The following is a 12798-nucleotide window of genomic DNA, read 5'->3' on the forward strand; positions in this document are numbered from 1 at the left end:
TTTTATTATTTATTTATTTGTTTATTTATTTATTTTGAGAGAGAGAGTGCACTGCATGAGCAGGGGAGGGGCAGAGAGAGAGAGAGAGAGAGAGAGGGAAGGAAAGAATCCCAAATAGGCTCTGCACTGTCTGCACAGAGCCCAACATGGGGCTTGATCTCACGAAGCATGAGATTATTACCTGAGCCAAAATCAAGAGTTGGACAAGTTGGACACTTAACTGACTGAGCCACCCAGGTGCTCCTGTGTTTTGTTTTGTTTTTTTAATTAGTTTTCCTCTTATTTTTTTTCCTTTTGAATTGCTTATAATTTTTTTTATAATGAGCATGTATTTCAAAATGAAAGACTTTCAAAAATAAGTTTTATAGTATTCAATAATCGTGAGAATGTAAGGAGACATTCTCATCACTTGGTTAGAGTATAAAATGTGGTACAGTCCTCTTCGGTATTGTCACAAACTTAAATGCTCATATACTATGAATCAAAAATTCCATTCTTGTGACTCTCTCCTAAAATACCCATTCATATGCACAGAGATATGCATAGAGTGCTTATTTCATCATCATGTGTAATTAAACCATAATTATCCTGTATCGTGTGTGTATGTATATGTGTGTGTGTGCATATATATATATATATATATATATATCATGTATGTCATGTATATATCATGTATAATTAAACCATTAGCAACAACTGAAATGTTCAATAACAGGTAGATATGTAGGTGGATTGTGGTGTAGAATATTACATAGCCATTAGAATGATGAAAATTCATTATGTACTACATGAGAAAATTCCAAGGCATTATGTGCGAAACATTACTTATTACGTATAGAATAACTACAAATGTGTGTGTTTTTTTTTTAAACTATATATGTATACAGATACATGTTTATGTCTTAAAAGACATAAGTGCATAGGAAAGAGTCTGGAAGGTTTCATGCCAAATAAACAAGGATATTTTTAGGATAGGGAATAAGAGATAAGTTGAGATGGAGGATGGACTTTTTTCTGCATGTTAGTGAATTATTTTTATGGAGAATGCGTTTTTTATTTTATTTTTGTTAACGTTTATTTACTATTAAGAGACAGAGAGACACAGAGCATGAGCAGGGAAGGGGCAGAGAGAGGGGGCGACACAGAATCTGAAGCAGGTTCCAGGCTCTGAGCTGTCAGCACAGAGCCCGACGTGGGGCTCGAACTCACGAACTGTGAGATCATGACCTGAGCTGAAGTCGGATGCTTAACTGACTCAGCCACCCAGGCGCCCCTATGGAGAATGTGTTTTAACTTAAAACTTTTGAGATACAACTCTGGTTACACTGTGGAAGGTAAATTATAGAGATGACTGCAGTTCTCAGGTAGAAAATTACTTGAAGAATCACATTTTACTTTTTCAACTGTGCAATGATCTTGTAATAAAAAAGATCTGATCATGAGGATTTTGTACTTTGTGGATCTTAGATGGCTTGTTCTCATATCAAAGTTATTTCAATTCTCCAGGCAAAAGGGAGTGAGATTCCAAACTGCAGACATGAGAATTAGAACATAAAGAGAATTTTAAGAAGTGATTGGATATAGTAAGCATGTGAGATTTGGAGGAAAGAATAGAATGGTAGGTAAAATTGAGATGGGGTGGGGGGGGACACAGAAGAAGAGCAGATTTAAAGGAGGAGGATAATGAATTAAATTAATGATATTGAATACCTGTGGCAAAATTTCATGAAACTATCTAGCAGATGGTTGAAATAACAGTCTGGTGCTCTGGAAGTCATCGGCACTTAGAATTTTAACGTCACGATTATTGACAGTTGAGATGACCAAAGGAAGAGTGTGTAGAGTAGAGTAAGAGAAAATTCTTAGAGATGGAACCCTTGGGACACTAGCATTTAAGGAGCTAGCAAAGCAGTCCCTGAAGCTGACTGAAAACTCGCACTGGGCAGTTGTATCTGGCATTTCAAAGATGAAGATGATGGGAGTGGTCAGTAGTTGTGGCTTTCCACAGGAAGCGGAAGGAAGAGAGAACATTTAAATTGTAGCATTAGGGATTTTGACCAGATTGGGTTGTGGTAGAGAGCCCTCTAGTGGAAGGGAGCGTGGCATTTGAGGAACTGGAAGGAGCATGACAAAGCTGAAGCTCAGAAAAGAATGTGCATGAGACTGGCATTTTTTTGTCCTTTGTTATCCATCACTTTCTTATTGGAAAGAAATTAATGGGAGTTAGTTGTAGTCTCTAAGTGTATGAAAGTTATATGTAAATTTTTCCTTTCTTCTGCCCTGTGAAAGGTGGAGAAGGGGTTATGAGGAGCTAAAACATGTGGAGAATGACTTTTTATTTTTTTCAGCAGTGGGAGGGGAGTTAGGGAGTTTTTCTCCCAAGAAGGAGTACCAAAGCAGACAAAAGCAGCAGGGCTTTCTGACACCTACCTCAGTTGAAGCATGGACCAACTCAACTGAACCATGGACCAAAGGCATGGACCAGCCACAGAAGGATGCATGTTAGAGGAACCTCACCTATCAGCAAGCTGCTAACCAAGAAAAATGACTGTGAAATGTGTTATTGTACATACTCAGCTTTTGTAGTACCTCTTCTGGAAAAAACTACTTGCTTTATTACTTTGTTTTCTGTATTTAGTATATGAAAACGAATTAAATTTACAGGGAAGAAGTTCTTTGTTTATTATCTGCATACATAAAAGACTAGACAGGAGGATATTCTTTATTATCTTCTTTTGTTTTATAAATTAATAATTACATATGGAGAAAATTGTGGAACAACATAAATTAACAGTTAACATTACTTACCTCAGTGGAATTGGTGAGGGAAGGCTGAAATTAACTTCTTTTTGCACATCTCTGTTGTTTAGCATCATTACAGTGTTTTTAAAGCAACCAACAAAGTATGTAGTGTTTATAAGGAAAGGCTAAATATAAAATAAACTAATACATATTTGTAGAAAGACTAAGAAAATAATGTAGAGGTATACAATGTATGAAAAATATATCACTCTGAATTCCTATTGTGTATCTTTCTATATATAAGGTTTTGTTACTTCACAAAACAATGTAGATTATGTAAAAATATATTCATAAAACTATGTACTTTTTCATTTATTCATGGGCATCTTTCCATATTGACACATATCAATGTATTCTTTTAAACATTGCCTACAATTTTGAAAATGTTTGGGGCAAACTTTTTTTTAATTGAAATATTCAGTAAAAAGTGTCCAGCTTAATGATTTCTATAAAGTGAATATACACATATAACTGTCACCCAGATCAAGATCAGTAATGATGCCAATCACTACATAACCCTTCTTTATACTGCCTCTCCTAACTGTAGGTAACCACTATTCTGATTGCCACCCATATAGATAAATTGTGTCTGTTTTTTAGCTGTATATGCATTGAGTCATATAGTTGTGTGTGACTTTTTTATGTGCATCTAACTTTTTTTGGCCTATATTATTTTTGTGAGATTTATTCATATGGTTGCATACAGCAGTGGTTTGTTTATTCTTTTGCTATTTGGTATGGTAGTCTCTAGTTGAATGTATAAATCATTATTTTTATGTATTCTCCTGTTGATAGGCATTTGAGTTGTTTCAGATTGGGGATCATTATGAATAAATGCTGTGGGTCTGTACATGTACAAGATGTACATGCCTTTTGCACACACTTCTATTGAGTATGTACAAATTGCTGTATATCAAGGAAAGAAATTACTAGGTCATGCGGTATGCATTTATTCACCTTTAGTAGATACTGCCCAGTTGTTTTCCAAAGTGGCCCTGACTTCTTACCCTTCCATCAGCAGTATGAGAGTTCCATATATTGTACGTTGTTGCCAGCCATTTGGTATTGATGCCTTTTTGTTTGTTTGGTTTGTTATTATTTGTTTTTGATGGCTGTTTTTGAATATTTTTAGAAGTCTGCCCAGGGGCGCCTGGGTGACTCAGTCAGTTAAGCACCAACTTCAGCTCAGGTCATGATCTTGCAGTTCGTGAGTTTGAGCCCCATGTCGGGCTCTGTGCTCACAGCTCCGAGCCTGGAGACTGCTTTGGATTCTGTGTCTCTGGTTCTCTCTGCCCATTCCTGACTCATGCTCTGTCTCTCTCTTTTTTTCTCTCTCAAAAATAAACATTAAAAAAAAAAGTCTGCCCAATATTTTATTATGTGACTAGATCATAATTTAATCTCCTTTGATGGGCTTTTTCCCTCTTCCTCCACTACAGCACCACCAGAACCTGGACAGTTCCAGTATCTACTGGCTCTGTGATCTGTGTGCAGATTTAATACTGAAAGTTTCAGAATCTCTGTGTATTCTTTTTTTTATTTTCTCAACAGATTTTTCTCAAATTAGCTCTGGTTTCGAGTAGTATGGTGCCAATATGAAGAATCCATATTAAATATTTTCGTTTTATGACCTGAAAACCAATTTTGATTTCATAGTGGGAAATGGTTGTTTTTTTCATCTTGTTTAAAAGTAGTATAAAAGGTAGTATAATATCTGAAACTAGACTTTTGGTGAAAGCGTTGCTAAACACAGCCAATTTAATTATCCAGAATAATTTGCATTCTCTTAGAACAAGCATACAGTGCTAGCTGCCAACACCTGCATCACATACATCTTCAGTCCACTGGAAAACTACTGTGAATTACTTGATAATGTAATCACTTAGGTTTTAGAACCTATTTGACTTTCACCCTTGAAAGTGAAGGGTATTTCCAATCAGAGAAATTTTCTTCGAACCCCAACCTTTCTTTTAACAAATCTCCTTTCCCTGGTTTCCTGAAATATTCTATTAACATTGGTTTTTAAAGTATGAAACTCCAGGGGCTTGCTTTTAATGAGTTAAATGTGATCACCAGACCTCCAGCTTCTTCTCATGTTAGGAGGTGTGATTACTTCCATGATAGCACCCTTCCTATTGTGCATTATGGTTTTAAACAGGTGTTGGCACAGGTGGCATTCGGTACTATCCAGTTACCATAAATAATTCCTTGGGAGAATTTAGATACTGTTAACCCTCTGTGAGAACTGAAGGGTCTTCTGGAAGATGCCTTATGAGTGTATAAGAGAGTTTTATCTTTCCTATTATTCTTTGCTTTTGCCAGTTGTATATTGAATTATTCATTTTGGAATAGCTACAATGACCAGAAGAAGCATGATTCTCATACTAGTAAGTTTTAGACATGTGTTTTTACTTTCAGATGTGGACGTTTTTCACATTTCTAATTAATTGCTGTCAGGAACTTTTTGGAGGTAGTTGAAAACTACTGCTTTATATTCTATTCAGTTTTTTTACTGTTATAAGTCTGTGTCTTAGAAGAATGTCTTTACCTCTTGAGATTTCTTAAGAGGTCATCCTGCAGCTTAATTCTAAAATTCTTTCAATTCTTCATTACCTGTACTAATAGTAACACGTCTGAAAACACCTACGTAAATTAACAAATAAGCCAGAAACCTTATTGAAAAGGTTTTCATGACCTCTCCTTTCTCAGTCCCTAAATCTTTTTCATCAGTATTTATAATGAATAGCAAAACTTGCTGGCTTCATTTTTTTTTTTTTTTCTTCTCAGTATCAGGTAAAAGTTCTAATATTCTCAACCAGGATTGGGGTATAGGTAGTGATAGAAGGAGCACAAATCTAATAGACTTCTGACATATAACTATTAATTAGGAATCTCTTCATTTATCTCACATGAACCTAGCTTATAGATTAATTTTAGAGACCACTTTCAAGTCTCAATTAATAAGACCACTTTCAAGTCTCAGTTAATAAAATGCTTTCACCTCTAGTAGATCATTGCTGAGTATATTCTAGCCAGGGCGGGCAGTCAGCCTTTACAAAGAAGTCTTATCAGGAGAGAGTTTGCTCGAGTTGCTTCCTTATAGAGTAACACAGAGAATAAAGCACCCACTAACCTAGGACCGACATAGCCCTCAGCTTCCCTGTAATTTCAGTACCCGCAACAGCTGTTTCTCTTTCTACACAGGGATCAGTCAGAGCCGGATCTCTCATTGGCTGTTGCAGCAGGGATCAGACCTGAGCGAACAGAAGAAAAGAGCATTTTACCGATGGTATCAACTTGAGAAGACAAACCCTGGTAAATATCATTTCCTTATTTTATTGCATCTGAAACAAGACTATAATTAATTACTTTTTTAAATTTGTATGCTGACTTGTCTTCACTAAGGTGGTTTCATACTTTCCTGTTGTTCCTTTTTCCTTCTAAACTGTAAAACCTAAGCCCTGATTATATCAGTTTTTAGTTTAGTGTCTAATACTAGTCCTTTTCACTCCTTCCTCCAAGGCACCTCTTTGTTTCCAGGTTATATGCTTTTTCTAACCATAGTTTGAAAGCAGCAGTGGCTGATTTCTTTTTTCAACTATAGGTTCACACATAAGATTCCATATCTATTTTTTTTCTAAATGTTACTTTAGTTAATAATGTTAATTTCATACTTTTATTTAGTTTATTCTATACTGTATCCAGTGATCTCTACTAATGATCTTCTATTTCTAATTACCTGGATGATGAGCATGTCTTTGGACTTTAGATTGAAACTGCCCTGATGACTTTGGCAGCAGCAATAGGTTGGAAAGTAGAATGAAATCTGAAGGAAAAAAGATCGCGAGAACCTTTATGTCTGAAGTTGCCAGGAGTAGGCAAGATCTGTTGTAGGATACCCTTAACAAATGGTATATAGAGTCTGATGTTGTATGACAGCCTGTTTCAATCTACACACTACACAGACTGGTGGCAGCGAGCCTAATCTCAAGGTTAGCCTTGTGATTGAGCTGTATTCTGTAATAGCACAGCATTAAAGCCATTGCTTATTATAGGTTAAATCATCAGTTGGAATATTGCATATTGAAGACTTAGCTAATAATAGTATTGACTCTGAGGTAGAAATACTGTTGCAAAACATATTTATGTGTATGTGAGTGGTAAGTTTTTTGTTTTTGTTTTTTTAAAGATCACATTCCTGATCTGAAAGGCCCAGGCAGGACAAAATAGACAGACCATATCAACATCTCTGCAATGGATTTTTTTTTATCTACCCTCCCCCAGTTTCTATTTTGAAATGTTTCAGATGTACAGAAAAGTTGAAAGACCAACACAGTGAACACCTGTTTACCCTCTTTTTAGATACAATAATTGTTAACATTTTGCTGTATTTGCTTTATCCCTGTAAAATAAATGAATAAATTTAAAAATCTATGTATATGCATGTATACACCTGTCTTTCTCTTCAGCATTCCTCTCCTGAATAAAAGAATAATCGCCTGAATAACCACAGCCCCTATGGTTATATAATAGATACAAACATCTAGTTTATATTCCTATTTCTCTAGTTGCAAGAATGTCTTTATTTTTAATCAAATAGTATCTGATTTAGGTTGACAAATTGGAATTTGTCATATCTCTTTAGACTCTTAAGTCTGGTCACTCACTTTTTTTTTTTCATAACATAAACTTTTTAAACTCTCTAACCTTACAGAATGTCCCATATTCTGCATTTTTCTCTTTTCTCTTAGGGTCAATTAAATTATTCCTCTCTAGTGCCTGTATTTCCTGTAAACTACAAGTTAGGATTAGAGGCTTGATTAGATTCAAATTAAACATTTTTGGCAAGAATACTTCATAGATTATTTAGAGAGGGCATGTAGTAATGTCTACAATATACTTTGAAATGCATCAAAATAAAGTGGATAAGGAGATAGATAATGTGATAAAGTAAAGGAGTACAATGTTATATGAGTATAGATTTTCATCATAAAATTTCTTCTTTGTTTCTGTATGTTTGAAAATGTTCACAAACATTGGGGCAAAATGCTTTGTGAGTAACGTTTACCTCATGTATCAAGGTTTATGTAATGTCAGGTTGTAGCACTGTTCATATGCTAAGTTCGATCATTTGTTAAAGTAAGAATCACTGGATCTTGTCTTTGCAATTTGTAAATAATCTGTAGGGTGTCATTTTGTCACTGGATGAACAGCAAACTTTTGTTAATGGTTTTAGCATCCATTGATGATGCTTACTTAATGAGTTATTCTGTTGGGGATTGCAAAGTGGTGTTGATCTTATTTATTTAGTATTCCTTCAACATTTATTAGCTGGCAGTTTTTCTGCAAAGAACTTTCATTTTTAGGTATTCTTATGATAGGTAGATAGGCAAGCAGATCTCTCAAACTAATGACTCTATTGTTGCTGCCATTAGCTAAATGTTCTAAAGGGGCACAATTCAATAGAAATACAATGCAAATGACATGTAATTTAAAATTATCTAGTAGCCACATTTTAAAAAGTAAGAAATAGCTAAAATTAATTTTAATAATCTATTTTATTTAGCAAAGATATATTGACACTTCAAGTTTAATTCGATACTTTTCAAAATTATTGAGACTTCTTTCTCTTTTTCTTTCTCTTTATACTGATTCTTTGAAATTCAAGTGTATTTTACACTTGAAGCACACACCATTTTCAACCAGCCACTTTTAGGTGCTCAATAGCCACATGTGGCTAGTGGCTACCCTATTAGACAGTCTTAAAATAAAATCATACTTGAAGCAACACTTAAAACTCAACTCTAAGCAGTCTTCCCAAAGACATCACTTCATCCATGACTCACATACAACAAAGCAAATCAGATGGTGAATGACAAAAACTTGGCACTTGGTCTGCTTAATAGAGCAGTTTAGGCTGATAACAAAGGTTCAGGTAGGTAAATAAGGAGCTATACCTAGGGGGTTCATAAACCTGGCACATCTCAGCAATTGTCTGCCAGGAGGGAACACCAGAGAGATTGTCAAGATATTCCAAAATGTATAGGGCAGAATAGTGAAGAATTTGAAGGACAAATACCAGTCAACTGTGTCAGGCATTCATCCTCTATAAGAAAAGGGATTTTTGTCTCTTGCATTGGCACTTAGAACAGTGCCTTGACATATCATCACAGTTGGTGAGGCTACATTCCTATCTCACACTGGGATTTCAAGGCTGAGCTCTAATTCCAGGAGGAGACTAGGATGCCAGGAAAATAAATTCACCAGAAGGAGGAAGGGGACTAAGGTACAGCTCTCAGGCCACCGCAGCCTTGTTGTTGTAGCTGATCTGATAGCACTGCTGACTGTGGAATACTACTATTGGAGTCCAGTTTTTAGTACTGGGGTGATATAGTGTTCTTCTGAAGCTGTTTTATTAAAAATTGTTGAGTGCTTGGCTGAGGAGCCAATGGGACAAAGCTGCCATCTGTGGGATTATCATTAAATGTGTCTATGTCAGAATCCCGCCCAGATGGAGCAATACAGCCTAGGGTCAGGACCGGTGGGGTACAGAGAGGCCCTAGGTCAGGAAACGGGTCGGCTGGAGAGGGGACCACCCCTCACCCCTCACGCAGTGCACTTTGGTGGGGAACCTGGTGCTAAACCATTCGTAGGTGACCTGCTTCTGGGTCCAGGTTTCCTACATAGCAAAGCAGCTCCCTAGCTGCGTTCTATTGAAAACCCTCTACACAAGGGTTTGTAAAAGTAAATTTTCTTAACTTAAAAAAAAAGAGGGACACCTGGGTGGCTCAGTCAATTAAGCATCTGACTTCAGCTCAGGTCATGGGTTCAAGCCCCACGTTGGGCTCTGTACTGACAGCTCAGAGCCTGGAGCCTGCTTTGGATTCTGTGGCTCCCTCTCTGTCTCTACCCCTCCCTTGCTCATGCTTTGTTTCTCTCTCTCTCTCTCTCTCTCTCTCTCTCTCTCTCTCTCTCTCTCAAAAATAAATAATCACTAAAAACAAAAAGAAAAAATGTTTTGTTTTTTATCTTATTTTTTCAGTTTGTCTTGGGATCAGAGTTCCACTAAACCATTATCAGGAAATTGGAGGAAGGTGGAACTAGGGCATTAAAACAGGAAAATGGGAAAACACTAATAGCATTCATCCAGCTGTTGATAAGGAATTGGTTTCTTTAAGGAGCTAGTACCTCCTTTTAAAATTTTTTTTTCAACGTTTATTTATTTTTGGGACAGAGAGAGACAGAGCATGAACGGGGGAGGGGCAGAGAGAGAGGGAGACACAGAATCGGAAACAGGCTCCAGGCTCTGAGCCATCAGCCCAGAGCCTGACGCGGGGCTCGAACTCACGGACCGCGAGATCGTGACCTGGCTGAAGTCGGACGCTTAACCGACTGCGCCACCCAGGCGCCCCAATAGTACCTCCTTTTAAAAATAAGTTCCCCTAGGGGCACCTGGCTGACTCATTTGGTAGAGCATGTGACTCTTGATCTTGGGGTTGTAAGTTTGAGCCCCATGTTGGATGTACAGTTTACTTAAAAGTAAATAATAAAAAACTAAATTCCTCTAAATTATGACAGCTCAGAGCCTGGAGCCTGCTTTGTTTAAAAAACAAAACATTTTTTCTTTTTGTTTTTAGTGATTATTTAGAGCTGTCCTCTAAATTATGTACATTTGGTTTTCAATGAAGTTGTATTGCTGATTGTCCCCTTTTTAAAAAAATTTTTTTTTCAACGTTTATTTATTTTTGGGACAGAGAGAGACAGAGCATGAACAGGGAAGGGGCAGAGAGAGAGGGAGACACAGAATCAGAAACAGGCTCCAGGCTCTGAGCCTTCAGCCCAGAGCCTGACGGGGGGCTCGAACTCACGGACCGCGAGATCGTGACTTGGCTGAAGTCGGACGCTTAACCGACTGCGCCACCCAGGCGCCCCTGATTGTCCCCTTTTTAAAGGACTTCCTATTTTTATTTGAAAACCAAATCCATATAGGTTCCAAGTTCTTTCTAGTCTGGTTTTCTGTAGGACAAAATTTAAAGTTAGCTGAAGAGAGGAGGATAAGTTTATAATTGTCAACTGGTAGTTTTCATAGCATTAACAGTAATTGGATGTTAGTGATGGAAAGTTAATTTTTAGAAGTTTTTCATTGCATTTTCACCTTCAATATAAGAGCTAATATGGTATAGAATTCTTTCTAGGTATAAATGCATCTTTGTTGACTTTAAAATAACCTTTGATTGTAGCTGAAGAATTAGTATTGTTTTTTCTTCATGGACCTTTGAAACTACTATTCTGTTTAGATAAGATGAACTAAAATTATGTTAACACCTAAAAATAGCTTATGCACTGTCCAGTCATTAGTTGCTTGTAGTACATGAGAATTTTTCTTTGCAGGTCATTGCAGGGGTGATTGGAATCTACCTAAATGCCTCTCAATCAAGAACCAGTTAAATGAATTATAGTATATCTATAAAATGGAATAGTATGGAGACTAAATAGCTAGTTTTTAAAGAGGGCTTTATATGAGTTAAACTTATATGTAGAAATATCAAATTCTTAAGTGAATAAAGTAAGGTGAAAACATTAGAGTATACTGCCATTTATATAGAGGGAATACATACACACATGTATATGCTTATGTAAACATAGAACATTTCTAGTAGGCTGTATTCGGACCTAAGAAAAGTTCTGTGGAGGCTCAGAGAGACTGGGAGTACAAGGTAGCAGGAATACTATTAACTGTATAACCTTTTGTATCTTTATCAATTTTGTACTTGTACTATATATTCAAAAAGTACATACAAAGTTTCATGGAAAAGAGAGAAGGAGGAAGAAAGGGAAAGAAGGAAGGGAGGGAAGGAGAGAGAGAGGCAAAAAAAAAGAAATTAACCTGCCTTGTTAACAGCTTTCAAGATATAAAAACTACAGAACCTAGGTTCACATAGTCCAGACCTGTTTATTGATAAGTTCTTTTATATCATAATTTTTTACTTGCTCATCAGAATAAATGGAAATGGTACCATCCCATTGCATATATTCTGGGGGGAAAATGCAAAATTAAGAAAAATCATTAAGATGAAAAGTGCTTTTTTTCTAAATATAAGTATTTAGAAAATAAATTTAAAAAATGTTTGTACATTCTGTCCCTCTATTCTTGGGCTCAGATCATTTCTCTCTATATTACCTTGACTGAAGTTCTTTTTTTTTTTTCAACCTTTTCATTCTGGATCCATTTGGATACAGGATTTTGTTTGTTTGTTTGTTTGTTTTTTAGTCTCTTTTTAAGTAGACTCAGCAAGAAAAAGAATAGAGTAGATATTTAGGTTGTTTTTACTGATAATCCAGTTGATATAGATACAGTGTAGTTCTCTGATAACAGACACATCATTAGAATTTCCCAACATATCCCAAAGCCTGCCAAGGAGTATGAATAAAATGGACTGATGGAAACTGATCAAATACATTTTATCTTGTTTCTTATGAAAACATTTACAAGAAAATACCTATTTTTTTAAAGAAGTGTGTACTAAATTCACCGTGGTTGACATCAAACCCCCCTTTATTTAATCAAATTAAGCTCAGCAGTCTTTTCCCTTGTCTAATTTAAACATTGCTATAGCAGACAGGGTTTACTGAGTTCCTCTTGGCTCGTGGTACTGCTCTGCCTATTTCTAAATTAAACAAATAAAATTTGCCAGGAGGCTCATGCAGGGAGCACATGAAGTAAAATAAATTTGGAGAGCAGAAATAATGCCTTCTCTCTTCACTACTGCAGTGTCAAGAGCGTCAGGGAAATCATGTGTGTGACATAGGGGACAATGAGAAATTGCTTTTGAAGAAGCTAGTTTCTCTGAATGGGATAGTATGTTGTAGTCATACTTTTGTTAGTTGATTGGCAAAAGCTCACCCAAAAGTAAACCTGATAAGCAAGAAAACTATCATATATACAAAGAAAACATTTATCAAAATCTAATGATCTTAGCAAATTAGGAAAAGGTT

The 12798-nt window shown here is 36.2% G+C and overlaps 1 protein-coding gene across 9 annotated transcripts in view; it reads left to right on the forward strand.

Annotated features, from left to right (window-relative positions):
* Window positions 1-12798, forward strand: part of HMBOX1 (homeobox containing 1) — a 196810-nt gene that overhangs the window by 126045 nt on the left and 57967 nt on the right. For all 9 annotated transcript variants that reach the window (XM_019828625.3, XM_019828626.3, XM_019828627.3 and 6 more), the window contains exon 5: window positions 6007-6117. In XM_019828625.3, coding sequence (XP_019684184.1) covers window positions 6007-6117 — 111 coding nt within the window. The remainder of the gene's footprint in view (window positions 1-6006; window positions 6118-12798) is intronic.

The sequence above is a fragment of the Felis catus genome, chromosome B1, assembly GCF_018350175.1.
Source record: "Felis catus isolate Fca126 chromosome B1, F.catus_Fca126_mat1.0, whole genome shotgun sequence".
Classification (NCBI taxonomy): Eukaryota; Metazoa; Chordata; class Mammalia; order Carnivora; family Felidae; genus Felis; species Felis catus.